The sequence below is a fragment of the Chelonia mydas genome, chromosome 1 (assembly GCF_015237465.2).
Source record: "Chelonia mydas isolate rCheMyd1 chromosome 1, rCheMyd1.pri.v2, whole genome shotgun sequence".
In the NCBI taxonomy this organism is placed as follows: Eukaryota; Metazoa; Chordata; order Testudines; family Cheloniidae; genus Chelonia; species Chelonia mydas.
In genome coordinates, this window is record NC_057849.1 from 14,091,555 (window position 1) to 14,111,296 (window position 19,742).

General features: G+C 48.9%; 1 protein-coding gene across 6 annotated transcripts in view; it reads left to right on the forward strand.

The window, feature by feature from the left end:
• Positions 1-19,742, forward strand: part of GDPD5 (glycerophosphodiester phosphodiesterase domain containing 5) — a 335,621-nt gene that overhangs the window by 117,941 nt on the left and 197,938 nt on the right. For 5 of the 6 annotated variants that reach the window (XM_037882114.2, XM_037882015.2, XM_043527653.1 and 2 more), the window contains one exon: positions 4,669-4,843. In XM_037882114.2, the coding sequence (XP_037738042.1) occupies positions 4,727-4,843 (117 nt within the window). In that variant the 5' untranslated portion in view covers positions 4,669-4,726. Of the gene's footprint in view, positions 1-2,937; positions 3,045-4,668; positions 4,844-19,742 lie in introns of those variants that run through there. The other variant, XM_043527661.1, reaches the window with a different exon arrangement.

Below are 19,742 nucleotides of genomic sequence, written 5' to 3' on the forward strand. Positions count from 1 at the left end.
CCACCACTCCGGGGGGCTTGGAGCTCCAGGGTTCCTCTACCCCATGGCTCTGAGCTGTGGGGTCCCCGTGCCTGTGACGAGCTGGAGCTGCAAGGAGCTCCAGGGTCCCCGTGCTGCCCGCAGGACCCTGCTGCTTTCTTTTTGCATGGGTACCCTGCAGCTCCTGGCTGCCCCAGATGGTGGCAGGACCCTGCAGCTCCCTGCGCCAGCAGGCTGAAGTCACGGAGGTCTTCGGAAGTCATGACTTCCCCTACCTCTGTGATAAAATCGTAGCCTTACTGATAACTATTGACTTCAAAGCACTTCACGGAACCAGGTCCTAAAAGTCCCAAAGACCTATCCCAGCATGTACCAGTCTCCATTATTTGAGAGTGGCCTCTTAAGGGGGAGGGAGGAGTTCCTGGGACAAGATGTTCCTATAATGGAAATGTGTATAAAGCCTATGTGCATGCGTATTTTGATCTGGGAATTTTTTTTGATGAAGTGTCTTCCTATCAGAAAATGCCACTATGAGCAAGGAAGACCCCACCCCAGAATAGCCTCATGGCTAGAGCACGCACCTGGGATGTGAAACCCCCAGGTTCAAGTCCTGCCTGCTTTGGAGCAGTCACTTGAACCTGGATCTCCCACATGGCGGGTGAGTGCCCTAGCCATGAGGCTATTTCTTATTGGGGGCTCAGCTGGAGGGAGGGGGCGCCCCGGTTTTTGTGAAATTCTGAAAGATCTCCTTTTTGTTCTGCATCAGAATGAAAACAATTTCTGAAATTTCCATGTTTCACCAAATGGAAATGATTTTCCAGGTTGCGCTACTCATGGCCCTGCACGTGTCACTCGTCTTGGATTGCAAGCTCTTTGGGGCAAAGATCGTGTATTTTGTGTGTGTCTTGAATGGCATCTAATGCTATGGGGCCTTGATCCTAGTCTGGGGCCTCTTGGTGCCAAACGTACGGGAGTGTCTGCCCGCAGCATGCTAGGTGTGCTCTAAACCTTTCAGAAGGGCCAGTCTCTTCTCAAGGAAGGTCTTGTTTAAGGGCAGGCAGGCAAGCGGAGAGATGTTTAGAGGAAGGAGAACAGGCAGCTTGTACCCAAAACAACATCAGCAGGAGGCGGTTTGTAAGAAAGGGTTAAATTTGGCCAAAGGAGGTGACCTTGTGGATGAGCTTGGAGGCCACATGGTAGAAAGCACAGCAGTGATTGTGAGAGATGGTGACAAATGGGCAAGAAATAACCCTTGTGTCCAGTCTGAAATGGTCTTGACTCTGTGCCCTATCCCTGGGGACATATAAAAACCTCTGGCAATCTGGTGTGGGTAGACCATTATTTTTGTTGAAGTGGCAGCTTCTGCTAGTTCCTGTGTCATCTGTCTGGATTATGGTGCTAAGCAGCTGCTGGGACCTGTACAGAGAGCTTTAATCTGAGGACTGAGATGCCAGGTGTGTGAAAGAAGAGGGAGATGCAATGCTGAAGTGGACTATATTAATATGCTGTCTGTTCACTGTCTGTCTAAAGTCTGGCGGGCTTGAAACCCTGGCTGTCTGGCACTGTGTGTACTCCATGGTCGGGGCTAATTTTCCCCAACCTAGGATTAGCCTGACTTTAATTAAAGAAAATATCATCATCCCGTTCTCTCCGTGCCATCTTTATCTCCGTGCAAGCATGTGGACAAAGGGGATCCAGTGGATATAGTGTACTTACATTTTCAGACTGCCTTTGATGAGGTCGCTCACCAAAGGCTCTTAAGCAAAGTAAGCTGTCATGGGATAAGAGGGAAGGTCCTCTCATGGATTGATAACTGGCTAAAAGATAGGAAACAAAGGGTAGGAATAAATGGTCAGTTTTCAGAATGGAGAGAGGTAAATAGTGGTGTCCCCTCAGGGTCTGTACTGAAACCAGTGCTATTCAACATATTCATAAATGATCTGGAAAAAGGGGTAAACAGTGAGGTGGCAAAATTTGCAGATGATACAAAAGTGCTCATGATAGTTAAGTCCCAAGCAGACTGCAAAGAGCTACAAAAGGATCTCACAAAACTGGGTGGCTGGGCAACAAAATGGCAGACGATAGTCAATAAATGCAGGGTAATGCACATTGGAAAACGTAATCCCAACTATACATATAAAATGATGGGGTCTAAATTAGCTGTTCCCACTCAAGAAAGATCTTGTAGTCATTGTGGATAGTTCTCTGAAATCATCCACTCAATGTTCAGCAGCAGTCAAAGAAGTGAACAGAATGTTGGGAATCATTAAGAAAGGGACAGATAATAAGAAAAAATATCATATCACCTCTATATAAATCCATGGTACGCCCACATCTTGTGTGCAGATGTGGTCGCCTCATCTCAAAAAAGATATATTGGAATTGGAAAAGGTTCAGGAAAGGGCAACAAAAATTATTAGGGGTAGGGAACAGCTTCCATATGACGAGAGATTAATAAAATTGGGACTTTTCAGCTTGGAAAAGAGATGACTAAGAGGGGATATGATAGAGGTCTATAAAATCATGACTGGTGTGGAGAATGTGAACAAAGGAACTGTTTACTCCTTCTCATAACACAAGAACTAGGGATCACACAATGAAATTAATAGGCATCAGGTTTAAAATAAAAGGAAATATTTTTTTACACAAGCACACAGTCAACCTTTGGAGCTCCTTGCCAGATGATGTTGTGAACACCAAGACTGTAACAGGGTTCAAAATAGAACCAGATAAGTTCATGGAGGATAGGTCTGTCAGTCGCTATTAGTGAGGATGGACAGAGATGATATCTCTATCTTCTGTTTGCCAGAAGCTGGAAATGGGTGACAGGGGATGGGTTGGTTGGTTCTGTTCATTCCCTCTGGGGCACCTGGCATTGGCCACGGTCGGAAGACAGGATACTGGGCTAGATGGACCTTTGGTCTGACCCAGTAGGCCGTTGTTATGTTCTTAGAATCCTGCTGTCTCCAGTACTGGTGGAGGTGCCAAACACTGGACCCTCGACTGGAAATATCCAGAACTGAACACGTGGAATCCAGGGTGAAAGGAAGCACGGCAGTTATGGGGTGAGGACCTCTCTAGATGTAACCCATGCCTGCTTGGTCTGGCACTCTGTCCCCTCTGGTGGCACCTCGATCATCTAGAGCACAGGTCTCCAAACTGTGTGGCATGCCTCCCTTAGGGGAGCACAGAGGAACCTTCGGGGTGGGTGGGTGTGTGTGTGTGTGGTGGGGCCTGGGCCAGCCCCAATGCAGGGTGAGGAGGGAGCACCACCCAGCCTTGCTCCTCTCTCAGCTCAGCCCCGGCCCGGCCCGGCCCCCAGCCTCAGCCTTGACTGCAACCGAGGCCTGGCTCTGCACTTGGCCTCAGTCCTGCCCCCCAGCTGCCTCCTCGCTTCGGACCCCTTACCCCTGTCAACTTCCCCCCACCCTCCCCCGGGGGCTGAGGTCCTGCTCCTGGTACGGGCTTGGTGTGTGTGTGTGTGTGGACAGAGGTAAAGGGGGGCATGACCCTGAAAAGTTTGGGGACCACTGATCTAGAGATTGTTTGCTACACCCTCAGCTATGAGCCATGTGGCTTTTAGCTCATGCAGCAGACGCTCATACATTAAGCTAAGGTCCCAGGTTCGATCCTGCGCACCAATGACTGGGATCTGTTGGCCTTACATAAAGATTTACTGTCCACGTAGAAAATATACAAACATGGGTGAGGGGTATTGGTACGGGGTCTGGGAAGGGAATGGAGAGCACCACAAGTCCTACCACCAAACAGTAGTTGTGTTTTTTAATAGTAAAATCCATTGGATCACTAAGGATGTTGGCTACAGATCTCCGCTGAGACGAAAGCAAGTGTCTAAATATAAACAGTAGCTTTGTGACATACATGGCATAGAATCAGTGTCGTTAGTTACAGAATGTTTTCTCAAGCTATGCCCTGGGAACTCTGCAGAACATCATGACTGAGTTCCCGTGTGTGTGTGCGCGGGGGGGGGGTGAGGGGGGTGTGCACCGGCGGAGGGAGCTAGGAGGGACAGGGAAAACTAGCCCTTTAAGTGTGTCATGGTAATGGCACTTGAGTATAGGCAACTCTTTGGGCGCTTAATGCGTGAAGTCTTTTGGGGGAGAGAATGCGTCTGTGTAATGGGAAGGGCCCTCGGCCAGCTGCAGGCCCCGTCAGCACAATTCAAAGCACTGGTTGGAGCGGATTGGGAGGGACATGCAATGCGCTCCTGAGAACGCTGCCTCTCCGACTCACCAGTGTAGGAAGCAAGAGACGGCTTGAAACCCGACCTTGGCTTGCTTTCCAGACACCACTAAATACTTAGGGCCAGATCCTCAGCTGTGGTAAATCAGCGTAGTTTCATTTTCAGTCAAGTGATTTAGACTTGTACCAGCTGAGGATCTGGACCTTAATATTTAAAAGCAAAGAGATTTAATTGTCCGGGCTGTGAGTAGTGCAAAAAGTAAACATCATTCAGTGTTGTGCCAGCACAACAAGTAGACGTTTTTCAAATATAAACTTTAATTGAGTTGGACAATTTGCCCAAATCCTGGTAAAGCTGGGAATACAGCCCAGGAGTCCTGACGACCGTTCTCCAGTTCTAACTATGAACCACGTTCTGCTTCCATCATTTCCATCCATTTTAAAGGATCTGAGATTTCACAGCTTCCCTCTCTTCTCTCTTTTCAGGGCACTCCCAAGACCTGATGGATTTCTGATAGTGTGCTCCTGAAGAGCTGGGAAGAGCATGGTTAAACACCAACCACTCCAGTACTACGAGCCGCAGTTATGTTTGTCATGCCTGACCGGGATCTATGGCTGCCGTTGGAAACGGTACCAGCGGTCACATGATGACACCACAAAGGTTGGTAACCAGGTGTCTCCTCCCATATGCATCCCGTGTTCATGTTAATTTTTTGAACGTATAGCCAGGTATGGGGAACCTGGAGGCTGGCCTTGAATGTGAAATTAGGCTTCAGTTTTAAAAAGTGCTCGCAATAGCTCTGGTTCTATGCAGCCTGGCTGCTTTATATGTTACTGAAGTGAGGGATAGAAATTACTGGCCCCAGGGTCCTGGGGATTTCTCTGCGGTAAAGACGGCATGTGTTTTTAACTCAAACCATGAGCGTTCCTGACCCTTTGTTGCTGTGGCAGAAGAGGATGCGTGTATCCCTGTTCTCGGCCTTCAGGCTTGTGAATTACACGGCCCTTGTCAGCTTGTGTCACAACCTCTCATTTTAATATCTCTGGTCTGCCCTTTGCATGTATGAGGAGGCTTCAGTTCTCCCTCCTTTGTTTAATTTGGTCTGTTTAAGAGCCTATGGCTTCCTGGCTGGCAGATGTTACCTCCCTGGTGAAGCAATTCTGATGGCATAGCCCAGGGGTCCCCAACGTGTTGCCCGCAGGTGCAATGGCGCCTGCCGGGGCAGTTGTGTGCGCCCGCGGGACACTGCACGGCCGCCAGAGAACCGCCCGCCGAGAAGTGTTGCCGTTTCTCGGAGGCATTTTGGCGGCGGGGGTGTCTGTGCTAATGTGCTATTCCCACAGAAAAGTTGGGGACCACTGGCATAGCCACTGTTGGGGCTGAGGCAGCTAATCGAGCTGCAGTACTGCAGCCTGGTTCCTCTTCGAAGCAGTGTGGCATAGTGAGCAGAGCACCGCACTGGGACTTGAGGGGACCTGGGCTCTGTTCCCAACTCTACCTCTGGCCTGCTGGGTGACCTTGGAACAGTCACTTCATCTCTTGCTCCTGAGGGCATTCTGCACCAAAACATTAAAAATTCCGTGCCCAATATTTTAAAAGTCTGCATAATTCTGCAAGTTTTATTTGTCAATAAATAAATGCGGAGGCTCCAGCATGGCAGTGGGGAGGATAGACCATTGGCGGTACGAAGGTGAGAGATCACCCTGCAGGCTCCCCACCCCCGGGACACGGACTCAGTGGTGAGGCTGCACCCGACCCCAAAGCAGCACAAGGCCTGGGCCTGCCCCAGAAACACGCTCGGGCACTGCCCTCTGCGCCAGGTGCACCAGGTGTGGGGCAGGCAGGATCCAAGAGTGGAGGGTCTCAGTGAGGCAGGATCCAGATGTGGGGTGAGAGGATTCTGTGTGGGACAATCTGGGTGCAGGCAGCTCAGTGGCGGGGGGGGGGGGGTCCTAGGTGTGTGGGGGATCTGGATGCACAGAGGCTCATTGCGGGGGTTCCAGGAGCAGTGGATCTCTGCAGGGGCTTCTAGGTGAAAGTAGTTGGGGCTCAGCAGAGGGGTCTGGGTGTGGAGGTCTCAGCAGGGGGGTCTGGGTGCAGCTAGTTGGGGGTCAGTGGCATGGGGGTCCGGATGTGGGGGCTCAGGGTGGTCCAGGGGTGGGGGTTTGAGTGCAAGGAGCTCAATGGGGGGTAGTCTGAGTGCAGGGGTGGGGTCTGGAGGCAGGGGATCAGGGTGCAGAGGGGCTCCAGATGGAGGGGTTGAGGTTCAGTGGAGTGGGGTTGGGGTATGGAGGGCTAGGGGGTTCTAGGTGTATGGGATGAGTTAGTGGCAGTGTTTGGGTATGGGAGGTACAGATGTATGGGGGTTGGCTGGATGGGGAGCAGCTCCCTGTACAGTGACTCCTCCCACCACAACTGAAGGGCAAGGGGGGCAGGAAGCAGGGGAGGATGCTGAGCTTCCTGCAGCTGGGGGAGGTTTCTAGGTGTGGGACTCACAGCTGAACCTGGCTCAGGGTAGGAGCCACTGGCTGGGGTGTCCCCAGCCCTGCGGTGACTTACCTGTCCGCTGGCTGCTCCGGGTGCCTGAAAGATGTACCTGCGCAGCTAGGGAGTGGTGCATGACTGCTCTTGCAGCTTCTCTTTGCTTCCCTGTCAGTCATTTTTCTGCAGAGAAGCAAAGAAATCTGCGGGGGGCATAAATTCTGCACATGCGCAGTGGTGCAAAATTCCCCCATTACCTCCTTTGTGCAATGCGGGGTGATAATACCAATCTCCTTCCTTAAGTTCTTTGAGATCTATTGATAAGAGCGAAATAGTCATAATATTTTATTTATTATTCGCATCATCAGTTTTGGGTACTTCAAACCTCTAGTGCATTTTTGCTTCCTATACCACAGGCAGTGCTGAGTTTCTGCAGTTAGGTTGCAGAAGGTGTGTTGAGTGGTTTCTTTGTACTTGGAGGAAAGCAGAACAGTGAGCACTAGCTGGGACTGAACAGGCTATGGAAACCAGACTATTTCCTTGTTACAGAGGGTATTTCCATCCCTACTAGGGCAGCGTTTAGGTATTTTGGCAGAGGTATATGGGGAAGCTTATACTGCTGCTAATGCTTCACCTGTTTTATGGATAAAGAACGTGTCTAGAACTGTCCATGTGGCACCTTCATGAGCACTAAATCCACTTGCCGCAAGACCTGTGAAAAGTCTGAATGCTCGTACGTTACAAATGTCTCTTTATTCCACACCCCTGGACAGCACTAAATATGTCTTACTCCTTAGATCAGTTACTGTTGCTTCTCTCATTTCAACATTATACAGTTTCTAGTGCATACTACTTTAAAAACAAATCTACACTGGGGTTAAGAAAAGGTTTGAACAAACTGATATGCAGAACTCCTCCCCTCTAGAAGATCTTGTTTGTTTCTCAATGCTCAAGAGTTTTGCTGTAGCAACTGTTAAAAGCATTTAAAACATGACCAGGAAACTGGGTCAGAATGTTGAGAAATACAGTGGTGAGTAGAATTACTTCACTGCACTAAAAGACATTTGCCAAGATGCTGAATTGTGTCCAGTGGCGCAGCAGAGTTAGGTTAGCTGTTCGCACCCTTTAAGAAGGGCTTTAAAAATAGAGACATCTACTAGCTAGAGTATGAGATTTACTAGCTAAAGATTGGTTGTAAGGGTATTGTTCAAGAGTGAGGCCCAGGGGGTATGTGCAGCCTTAATTTTCAAGTGAAACATGCCTCGTCTTGCACTAATCTTGGTTTTGTTGCCATAAATTGTCATCCACAAGATTGAATCATGAATCTACAGTTCTGCTAAAGAAATTAATACATTGTGTAAAGCTCTTTGCACTGGACTTTTTATGTCCTCCCATGTGGGCATCAGCTCTCTGAGAGGTAAGAGAGGAGTTGGCAACCTTAACTGCATTGCATGGTTCAGCTAATTTTGCTCTGCTTGTCCATACAGAGCTTCAGAGCTTGAAGTAGCAAGCAAGAAGGGAAAGAGTAAGTGAGTTAACAAAGTTAGGTAGGGCCAGACTAAATTGAGATTCTAAGAGGCCTTATTTGTAGTCTTCCTGAAAACCCTGTACTATTGTAGAAGAAAACAAATATACAGATGTTAATACCTAGAATGAAACATTGTCACACCACTTAAAAATAAATAAAAAGTAGAGGCCGTGTACCTCCCTGGTTTTGATTCGGTTCTTGAGTATTTTTTCCTAGGCTTTGTTCTTGCATCCTCTGTTGTCTGTCCACTCTTCCTCAACTTTCATTCCTCTTCCTGCCATAGCGCATCCATGTGGCGCAGAGAACGGATGTAGCTGCCAGTGAGTGCACATAAGCAGAGCTGGATTGGAATCTTTTGATTTTCAGCTCCAAAAAGAGATGTCTCCATCACGTTAGCAAAAAGAAACCTCCTGCAGGTTGTGGTAGTGAAAGTAGTGGGTACCTTTAACTGCTTGGTGGACCTTTCACCAGAGGGTGACGGGACATAGGCATCCTGTACGTCACACCATGCCACGTTGCTGTCAGATAGCGCTCAAGTGTCAGGAATACAGAAATAATTTGGAAGCAGTAGATCTGCTGCCTGAAGCTTTTAGAATGTTTTTCTTCCATGCTAGTACCTTACTCTGCAAGTAGCTCCTCTATCTTTAATTGCACCACCTGAGGAGTAAGATGTTGCTGATGCTGAGTAGGGGTAGGAGAACCTGTCCCTGAATATTTAAACATACTACGTAATGAGTGAATTTGCACTAAATCTATTTAGTCACTGAAATTTTGTGCAGGTGGGTAGATGTGAACCAAATCTCAAATGGTGGCTATTGCTTTGCCATTTGCTACTAAGGTGATGGTGATCCAGAGCTAAGCAGTAGTCCTAGCATGGTGAACTCTTTAAGGAAGCTATTAATTATTGATTTGATGTTCTGGGTGCCCAGACTTCTTGACTGCATGGGCATTTTTGGCAACTAGCTAGAATTCCAAAACCTTGCACTTAATTAAGGATCGCAATGTAGATATGTTAATCATCTCAAAACGATGTGCATCCAACCGTGGCATTTGTCTCATGGCCTGATGAGTTTCCTCATGGCCTGATGAGTAAAAATTGTTCACTACGGCTTGCCCTCTGTGGAAAATCTGTAGTTGGTGCGGTTCTTTGGTCTTTGCCCTGTAGTTGCAAGGAGACAGCAGCTGCTGGCTGCTGCTACACCCTCAGCTACCCTTAGGACTTTCCCCTGTTTTCATTATAAATTATTGTGTGGTGGTTGGCGTATAGCTAAGCCTTGCCCACGCTCACAGAGAGCAGCGTTCGACAATCGGAATCCGACTACCCACTGCGTCCGCCTTTGGCTGTGGTTAAACGGTCGCCATATCGATATGGAGCGTGAACTTATTAGTCACCGTAGCAAGGTGCGCTTGACCCTTTGTTGTACTCTAAAACCACCATGGATTGTTGCATGGGATGTTGAATTCTAGTTACCCTGGGCAGACAAGCAGAAAAACAGCTTTCAAAAGCAGTTGTGGGAGGGAGCGCCATTGTCAAATGCAGCTTGCTTGGCTGGGGTAGATACAGAAACTTGGAGATCTCCAGTGAAATCCACGTAGATCAAGTTCCTAGTGAAGAGCCAAGGTTTTAAAGTCACTTCTCCTCTCCCCACTTGCAACTTATAAAAATGCAGCTCAGACTTCCTGCTGTGTGGAAGATTTAAATGAAAATGAGAATTTTAATTGTAAGCTTGAGATTTACATTTTTGTTAGAGAGCGGCGTGTAACTGTAATTGTCTCTTACCCTTCTATAACCTTTTGAAGGACAAAAGGCCACACACTTCTTGCACATTTGATTTCCTTTTTGTATTAATTTTGACGGATGAGTAGCCGCTGTGAGGCTTGCAGCTCCTTTTCCATTAAGTGCGGTTTTCCTAACCTACTGGCGAGATTGCCTTTCATGCTTTTAAAATATTAATTGGAGTCTTCATAAAAAGGAAACAATTTTGCTTGTGTTCTCGCATTATTCCTGCAAGTGTCCTAGTTGGCATAAAACAAATGATTTAGTGACCGCTCTGTCAGAAGGTACTCGAATAAGGACGTTCTGATTAGATCATTGCTTCATCTTAATGAGACATCCTGCGCCAGCATACGATTTGCAGCCCTAGAGGTGTGAGGGACCAGTACAAACTGGGTTTGGCATATAGTTGCCATTTGTGCTTTGAAAGATCTAATGCAGAAATAGAAAAGGAGTACTTGTGGCACAAGTCCTCGTTTTCTTTTTTGCAAATACAGACTAACACGGCTGCTACTCTGAAACCTGTCACAATGCAGAAATAGCAATTTCTGTAGGTGGTCACCAGATAAAACTCTCCAGCTGATGGATTCCTAGCAATGAAACGCCTAGGGAGCAGCCTTTCTAATGGCAGTGTATACATGTGGTGGTCTCCATGTGTAACTCACAGGCTTTTACCTTAACTGACCTGATGCTGGGTATTACAGTATTACAGCAGCATTCACTGGCTGTGCTGTAATTCAGATTCTGCTGCAGCTTCAGTCTTTTAAAATCCATTGGGGCTGAAATGTGGGATTAGGGGGCTTGATTCTCTTTTCACACAGGTGTAAGGCAGGCATCTCACTCTGCTGTACATTAGAAATCAGTACTCTTCTGCTGTTGTACGAGGACAATGAGCATGTATAAGAAGAGAAACGTGTTCAGAGTCTGTTCTGTTCACACGAATGTGGTTATGCTGCTCCTGTAAGCGTAGCATCTGAGTGCCTCAAATCTCGCCCTTGGGAGAGGAATTTTTGTTTGGAGAAGTCCACAAAATCCAAATGTAATCAGTAATTTCTTGTCAATCCATTGAGCAAAACTAAACCAGCTGTTTTATAGGTTGGTTGCATCTCAGTAATTTTAAAATATTGAATGGGTTTTGGTGACCAGCTTCTTGGGTTGTGGGGGAGGCAAATCCTCTAAATTGCCACTCAAACACCAACTGAAACTTTTGAGGTTTGAAAACTTGAGGTAAAACCAGGGGTGTAGCTATGGGTGGGCCGTGGTTCACCCACATAGCATCTAGGCCCACCTCCCAGCCCCGGCTCTCCTCCAGCCCCAGCGCTAGCCCCACCCAGACCTGGAGGATGCAACCTGGATTGTTTGGTAAACTGGGCACAAATTTTAATGTGGCTAAATGTTAAATGTGTACATATATGAACAAAGAATATAGGTCTTACTTAAAGGATGGGGAACTCCATCCTGGGAAGTAGTGACTCTGAAAAAGATTTGGGGGTCATGGTGGGTAAGTAACTAAAGATGAACTCCCACCATGGTGCTGTGGCTAATGTGACCCTGGGATGCATACACGGGAATCTTGAGTAGGAGTAGAGAGGTTTATTTTCCATCTATTTGGAAGTAGCATGACTGCTGCTAAAATACTATGTCCATTCTGATGTCTGCAATTCAAGAAGGATGTTGATAAATGGGAGAGGGTTCAGAGAAAAGCAACAAAAATGATTAAAGGATTAGAAAACATGCCTTATAGTGATAGACTCAAGGACCTCGATCTATTTAGCTTAGCAGAGAGAAGGTTGGGGTGACTTGATTAGTCTGAGTATCTATGTGGGGAACAAATATTTAATAATCTGTTCTTCAATCTAGTGGAGAAAGGTATAACATGTTTCAACTTCCAGCCATTGGATCTAGAGAAATTCAGCCTGTAAATAAGGCATACATTTTTAACTGTGAGAATCATTACTCATTAGTAAGGCTAAGATTTTGTCATGGTTACTTTTAGTAAAAGTCATGGAGAGGTCATGGGCAATTGTTGTAGTAGCCAGGCAAGGTACTAACAAACTTCAACAGGACTTTATTTTTTAAAGTGGAAACCTCTTTTCCAAGCTGCTGCTGCACCCTCAGTAGCTCTCCCTCAGCCTCTTCAACTCCTCTCCCCTCCTTCCTGTTTCCTGTCCTTTCAGACTCCCAACAGCCAGTGCTCCCAATTCTAATAATTACAAGCAACATCTAAACACCACAGCAATACACAAAAATTCACAGCAGCCTGTGATCTGTCTGTGACTTCACTAAAAATAACCAGGGGCGGGGCAAGGTGGTGGGGGTGGGGAGAAAGAAGGGTAGAATGACAGCTGGAGTCCTCTGGAGGGGACTGATAGGCCAAGTCCTCTGCTATGGGGGGGCGAGGGAAGGGCACAGCCCCGGCTCCAGTGTCCACAGCCTCAGCGGGGGCACGCAGCCACTTGGGCGGGGGACGTACAGCTCCTGCTCTGGAGCTGGCTACAGCTGCTGGGCAGGGCCACGCAGTCCTGGCTCCAACCCCAGACACAGGGGCGCACACGGCCCTGGGAAGCTGTGAGGGGGGCTGCAAGCTGCGGGGTAGGTGCACATGGCCCCAGATGCAGTCCCCGCCATGGGGCAGGGGTACGTGGCCCTGGCTGCGGGGTGGGGGAGCACAGTCATGGCTCCAGCCCCAGCTGCGGGGCAAGGGTGTGCACAGTCCCTCCTCCAGCCCCAGCTTCAGCTGCTGACAGCTGAAGCCAAAGAAGTTACAGAGGTCCAGTAAAGTCACGGAATCCGTGCCTGCCGTGACCTCCATAACTAATTGTAGCCTTACTCATTTATTCAATTTACCAAGGATCATGGTGGATTCTCCATTACTGGCAATTTTTAAATCAAGATTGAATATTTTTCTAAAAGATCTGCTCTAGAAATTATTTTAGAGAAGTTCTATGGCCTGTGTTATACAGGAAATCAGACTAGATGATTACAATGGTCCATTCTGGCCTTGGAATCTATGAAAATCCACAAAGATCGGGAAATTGGAGCTTAAAAGAATGAAATTGTGTAGAACTGTATCTCACTGGGATTGGATTTCCCTTCTGGCCTTAGATTGGAGACTGACTCATGTTTTTTTATCTTATGACCATAAATTTTAGGCTGGAGATAGGAATGATGTGAACTTTTGTCGTTTAAAAATTTTAATTGCTATGAGTCCAATTTAATAATAGCCTAATTTGCTTCTGTGCTCCAGCACGGGATACGTTCTTTAGTTTAGCTGTCATAACACTGAGACATTAATTACAGATATGTAAATCTGTGTCTGCCCTTACGTAGTTCCCCCTGCTTACAAACTGTTTTTGTCCCGATGCCTCTAGTACATTTTGTGGTTTAAATCCCTTGGATACAGGTTACTTGGTGAATCAGCCTTGCTCTGTGCTGTGAATCCTGGACCTTGTCAGGAATAACTGAGAGCATAATGATCTTGTGGCTGCAAAGTACTTAACTGATCAGCTGTTTTACATGTTCTAATTGTACATCTCTCTTTATGGCCGATAGCAGGAACAAATCTCTGGCCCATCTAATTCAAACACATAGACCTCTCCCACTTGAATTACAGTACAATCTCCATTCGATGTACCAGCAGTGTTTTGGCTCATTCACTGTGGCCATTCAGTAGAGCTGGGATTATCAACACCTCCACAGCGTGGACCAGAGACTGTTTTACCATCTTCGCACCCATTAGTCATCAGAGAAACTACTTCTCCTGTTTGTCACTGATCACATTCATATGGCAACTACCATCACTGCTTGCATGCAGAAGCAGTGTCTGGTAACTATTGTCTAGCATGCAGTAAGTGGTGGTATCCTTTTTGGATAAAAGTTGATCTTTTTCTTGCCCCTCTGAGTATTGTGTTCTTCGGTTTCCCTCTGCTTCTCCACCAGATAGTGACAGCCTCTTTTCCCCAAGCACGCTTTCTTGCTCCTGGTCCTTTTGCCTGGCTGCCTCATTCTCCTCTTCCTGGGACTTTTCTCTCTGGTATCTGCCAGCTCCAGGTCTAGTGAGCCATTGCTATTGACCAGTTTCTTCTTTATATAGCAACAACCTTTACAAGAAGTAGCTAAGGGCTCCTTTGACCTCATTTCAAGTTGCTTTTACAGACCATTAGGTAGTTTGCAACAAAGAAGCAGTTGGGTATAAGGAGAGCCAGCACCATGTAACCAGCCAGCTCTATCCAGGGACCATGGTACTGCTGCACTAGGATGGATCATGCAGGTTAAGGAAGTCTGACATTCCATCCAAAAGCGGGCAGTCGGGACCTGTCTGCTAGCCAGGCCATTACAGAGAGTTTGCTTTAAAAGTCCTCCAGCCAGGACCATGGTGCTCCTGTCTCAGAAGTGGCCCCTTTTAATGTTTTTTGGTACCTTTACATGGAGACATTGAAACTCACTATGAAGCTTTGCTGATCCAACCTGATCCAACCCTTAGTAGGGTGTGGCAGACAGTCCAGATCTACTCATGAACCGGATGAGTTTGCATCAGCTGAAGTGACTCCAAGTGCTGGGTGTGGAGAAGCCAATGAACTGCTTAATCTTAGTGCCATGTGCCAGAGCCCGTTCCAGAAGACCTGGGGAAAAAGCCCAACCTCTTCCCCATCTCTCCAGCTCTCCCCTAACACCATACTGTTTTCTATGAGTGCAGTGTGACAGTATCAGCACCACCAAACTTGAGGGCTAAACCCCATTCTGAACGTCTTTATTTGGGGGCTGGGATTGACTATGGTTTTTAGTGGCACTTTTTATGTTGGTTGGAGTGAATGCAATAGCTTCACTCCCGGCATGCTGTTCTCCCGGGGCCTTTGGAGGAGTTACAAACAAGTCTCAGAGTACCATTTGCGAGGGAGGCCTCCTCAGAGAAGTCAAGCTGCTGTAAGGTGAATCAGTGGCAGCATGGGGAACGGAGCCCAAGGGCCTTGACACAGGGTCCTGTGCTCTAACCGCTAGGTAGCACTGCCACTCCTCAGAATAGGATGTTGGCATTGAGAGCACAGCTCAAGAGAGAACATAGGTTCTGCCTCTTCAGTGTTCAGAGGAGGTGCCCCAAGAACTTCACTCAGCCAGCCAGGGACAGAAGAGTGGGCCCAACGTCTTAAACAGCAAAATGCCATTCTCCAAACAGCACTTCCAACAGACATAATAATCCCTTCTTTATCTGGAGCCCTTTGATAACAATTCCACTGGATCCCTGTCAACACCGGGCACCTCTGCCAAGCAAAGCTTATGTCTGGATTAACTCCTGTGACAAGTGCTTCTTAATGCCGTCGAGGATTTCCTGACAGCGCTGTGCCTCCCTGCTTCTACCATTGCTGATTGTCATGCAAAGAGTCTAAGGTATCTGGGAAAATGGGGAGAAGAGAGGGAAGGTGGCTTGGCTCTAGGGTTGCCAGGTGTCTGGTTTCCAACCTGAGCACACAGTCAAAAAGGGATCCTGGCGGCTCCGGTCAGTACCACTGATCGGGCTATTAAAAGTCCGTTTAGCAGTGCAGGCAGGCTCCCTATCTGACTCTCTGCGACTCTTGGGAAGCTGCGGGCATCTCCCTCTGCCTCCTAGGCAGAGGGATGGCCACAGGGGCTCTGCACGCTGCCCCTGCCCTCAGCACCAGCTCAGCTGCTCCCATTGGCCAGGAGCAGGTGCGGGCAGTGTGGAGAGCCATATGGTCGAGCCTCCACTTAGGAGCCGGAGGGAAATGCCGGCAGCTTCCCGGGAGCTGCCTGAGGTAAGCACTGCCCACGCTCCCTCCTGCACCCCCTGCCCCAGCCCAGAGCCCCATCCTGCACCTCAAGCCCTGGCATCACCCCAGAGCTCGCACCCCCAGTTGGAGCCCTCACCCACCCTTCCATCCCAACCCCCTGCTGCAGCTAGGATCCCTTTCGTGCACCCTGAACCCCTCATTTCTGGCCCCACCCTGGAGCCTGCACTCCCTAGCCCAGATCCCATACCCCCTCTCACACCATAACCCCCTGCCTCAGCCCGGAGCCCTCTCCTGAACCTCAAATCCCTCATCTCTGGCTCCACCCCAGAGCCTGTACCTGCAGCCGGAGCTCTCACTCCCGCTCCCCCAACCCCCTGTCCTATCCCAGATCCCAATCCTATACCCTGAACCCCTCATTTATGGCCACACCCCGGAGGCCACACCTCTAACCCAGAACCTGTACCCCCTCGCACACACCAACCCCCTGCCTTGGCCTGGAGCCCCCTCCCAGACCCTGACCCCTTGCCCCAGCCTGGAGCTCTCTCCTGCACCCCCAAACCCCTCATCTCCAGCCCCACCCCAGAGCCTGCACCCCTAGCCAGAGCCCTCACCTCCCCCCACCCTGCAACCCCCTGCCCCAGCCCAGTGAAAATGAGTGAGTGAGCAAGGGTGGGGGAGAGGGATGGAGTGAGTGGGGGCGTGGCCTTGGGAAAGGGGCGGAGCAAGGGTGTTCGGTTTCCTGCACATAGAAAGTTGGCAACTCTACCTGGCTCTGCTGTTCTGGGACCCCATTGGGGTACAAGTGGCTGAGGCCACCGAGATTCCTAGTCCACTTAGTTGTTTAGTGCTGGATCTTAAGTTAGTCATAGTCATGTTTTGATTGTCTCCTGATCTGTGGGTGACTGGGTAATGCTGCAAATTGACTCCCAAACCTGGATGGCATTTAGATGAATGAGGAGTGTTGGTTCATACGTTATCAGTAACGGTAATTCCTAGTGCTCTGTGATTATTTAGCACGTTTCATTCAAAGATCTCAAAGCAATCCATCCCCACCAAAGCCCCCGTGACACAGGGAGGGATTCCCCCCCACCCCAAGTTTACAAATGGGGAGGAAAAAGAGGCAGAAACATGTACTAAGTGACTTTCCTGAGCTCAGATTAAGTAACAGAGCCAGAAATAAAAACCCTGGAGTCCTAACTGCTGGGCTGTCTTGCTTCTAACCGCTGGACTACACTTCCTTCAAGCTCTGTTTCTAATGCTTCATTCTGTCATTGTTCTCAGAGTGCAATTTATGTGGCTCCAGTCTGTCCCCTTTCCCTCTCCTTGCAATAGGTCACTTGCTGGTATAGCCTTTCAATGGGTAACAGAGGCTGCTCTCTCTTCTGCGGCCCCTGAACCAGCTCTTTGCACTACCTTGCTTTGAAGTGTAACCAGAGATGTGGGGGTCAGCATTATAGTACCTGCTTATTGAATGTTGGTAACTCGTTAGCCCTCTTGTGAATCCCGATTCCTATTTGAACTAAACAAGTCCCCCAGAGTACATTGGATCTTTGAAAACGGAAACCTCTGTGCTGGCAGGCTCAAGGTGTATCTGGGCCTCGTCTGCATAAAAGAGAACTGGAATTAACAGTCTGTAATGAGACAATTAAATCAAGTTTCTTGACCGCATTAATCAGGGGTTGCTATCAAATTCCTGGGCTGCTGTTTGCTGCAAGTTAAAAGGAAACTGTTTAATATTTAGCATGTGTGTAGCTCTTCAAAGCAGTACAAATAGCTCATCCTCACGATGCCCCTGTGATGGAGGTATTACCCTGTTAGACGTATGGAGGGAGGGGGTTCAGTAAGGTGCAAAAAGCTGTGATGTGTGCAAGGCCGTGCGGCAAATTGGCAGCAGAGCTGGGAGTTCACTGCAGGATTTCTTGGCTCCTACACCCATGCACTGGATGGTGGGGTCCGTAGACTCTGTTGTTCCTTGGGGTAGGGCTTTACTATAACCCTACAGAATAATCAGTGAGCAACCGGCAACTCAGTGGCTACTAGGTGTCAGCTCTGCAAGGTGTACCAATAGAAAAAGGAGCTGGAGTCTCTGGGGAGGAAAACCTGGAGATAGTATAGAAGCCTTCTTCTGAATAGATAAAATGAGGAGGGAATTAGGTTTGTAAACCCTTCCTTTGCCCTCTCGAATGAGGCCCCCTGCTTGATGCTCAAGGCTGGATGTAAAGCAAAAGGGGTGGCCTACCTGTGGCTCCTTGTACAGGCACCGACTTTGGGGCTGGAGCTACAGACACCAACTTTCCAATGTGCTGGGGGGTGCTCACGGCTCAACCCCTGGCTCTGCCACAGGCCCTGCCCCCACTCCACCCCTTCCTGTCCCCTCCCCTGAGCCTGCCATGCCCTCGCTCCTCCCCCCACCCCCACCCTCCTGCATGCCACGAAACAGCTGATCGGGAGGTGTGGGGAGGGAGGGGGAGGCGCTGATCGGCAGGGCTGCCGGTGGGTGGGAGGCGCTGGGAATGGGGAGGGAGCTGGGGGGGTGGGGCTGCTGACTTATTACTGTGGCTCTTTGGCAATGTACATTGGTAAATTCTGGCTCCTTCTCAGGCTCAGGTTGGCCACCCCTGAACTAGACCATTCCTGACAGGTGCTTGTCTAACCTGTTCTTAAAAATGGGGTTGCTGTGTTGTCCTCGAATCCCAGCCAGACCCAATCTTTCCTGCTGTGCTTTACTATTTAACGCTTTAATAAAACCGTTATACCACCTATTACATTAATAGAACACTTTCAAAATATAATCCTGTAATTCGCCTTAGAAGTGTGGAAACTGATTTCCAGTGCTTTTGAATGGGGATGCAGATTCTTTCCCTCTTGGGTGACGTGGTTAAATGGCACCTGTGTGGGGAAGTGTAATTTTAAAAACAGCGATATCACTGGAGAAGTAAGAACCCAAAGAATGGAGACCCGGGATCAGTGACAATATAGCGCCCCCCAACCCCCTCCAAAAAAGGTGGTGGAAACGTGTGTGTGTGTGTGTGTGTGTGTGTGTGTGTGTGCGCGCGCGCATATATGTGTGTGTGTGTGTGTGTGTATATATATATACACACATACACACACATACACAAACACATTTATTTAGCCATCTAAGGTGCAACTAAGTAGTGGTCGTTTCTTTTGTCTATACTTGTCTAGACCTTTCTTTTCTTTGAATCCCAATTGAGATGTTTCAAGCTGTAAATGCTTTTGTATCAGATTATTTTCATGGAATCCTACCCTTGGAGTTTAGAACAGAAAATACCTTATTAGATCTGGTCTGTTACCTTACGAGTGGACTATAATTCCCCGTGGAATATTTTTGTTGTGCACACAGCATATATATCTGTACTGGCATTTTTGTTGCAATGCAAACCCATTTTAGGTACTTTATTGATCAGCTATATTCATAACTTTTGTGGCAGGATATTCCAGTGGCGTAGCCAGGATGGAACATTTGGGTGGGCCCCGACTTTGGTGGGTGGGCAATGGTAGAGGGATAGAGGAAGGGGAGCAGGAGGGATAGGGGGCCTGCCTCCAGCCAGCCTTGCGGGAGGTGATGGACGCTCTGACCAGGGGCCTCCCAGGGCCACGGTGCGCACCCAGCTACAGGAGGAGATGCCGCTCTCTAGCATGCATGGTTCCCGGCACCATGGGTGCTCCAGGGCTGGAGCACTCACAGGGAAAAATGGTGGGTACTGAGCACCCACCGGCAGCCCCCCATCAACACCTCTACCTCCCCCCAGCGATTCCTGCCTGCCAGTGGGCCCAGTGATCAGCGCCTCCCGCTCCTTCCCCGCGCCTCCCGCCTGCCACGGATCAGCTGTTTCGGGGCATCAGGAGGCGCTGGGTGCAAGGGCGCAGTGCGCTCGAGAGAGGGGGTGGAACTGGGCGGGAAGAGGGGGTAGGGGCGGGGCAGGAGTAGGAAGAAGCAGGGCAGGGGTGGGGTATTGGGGGAAGGGGTGGAGTGGGGGTGGGGCCTGGGCAGAACTGGGGGGGAGC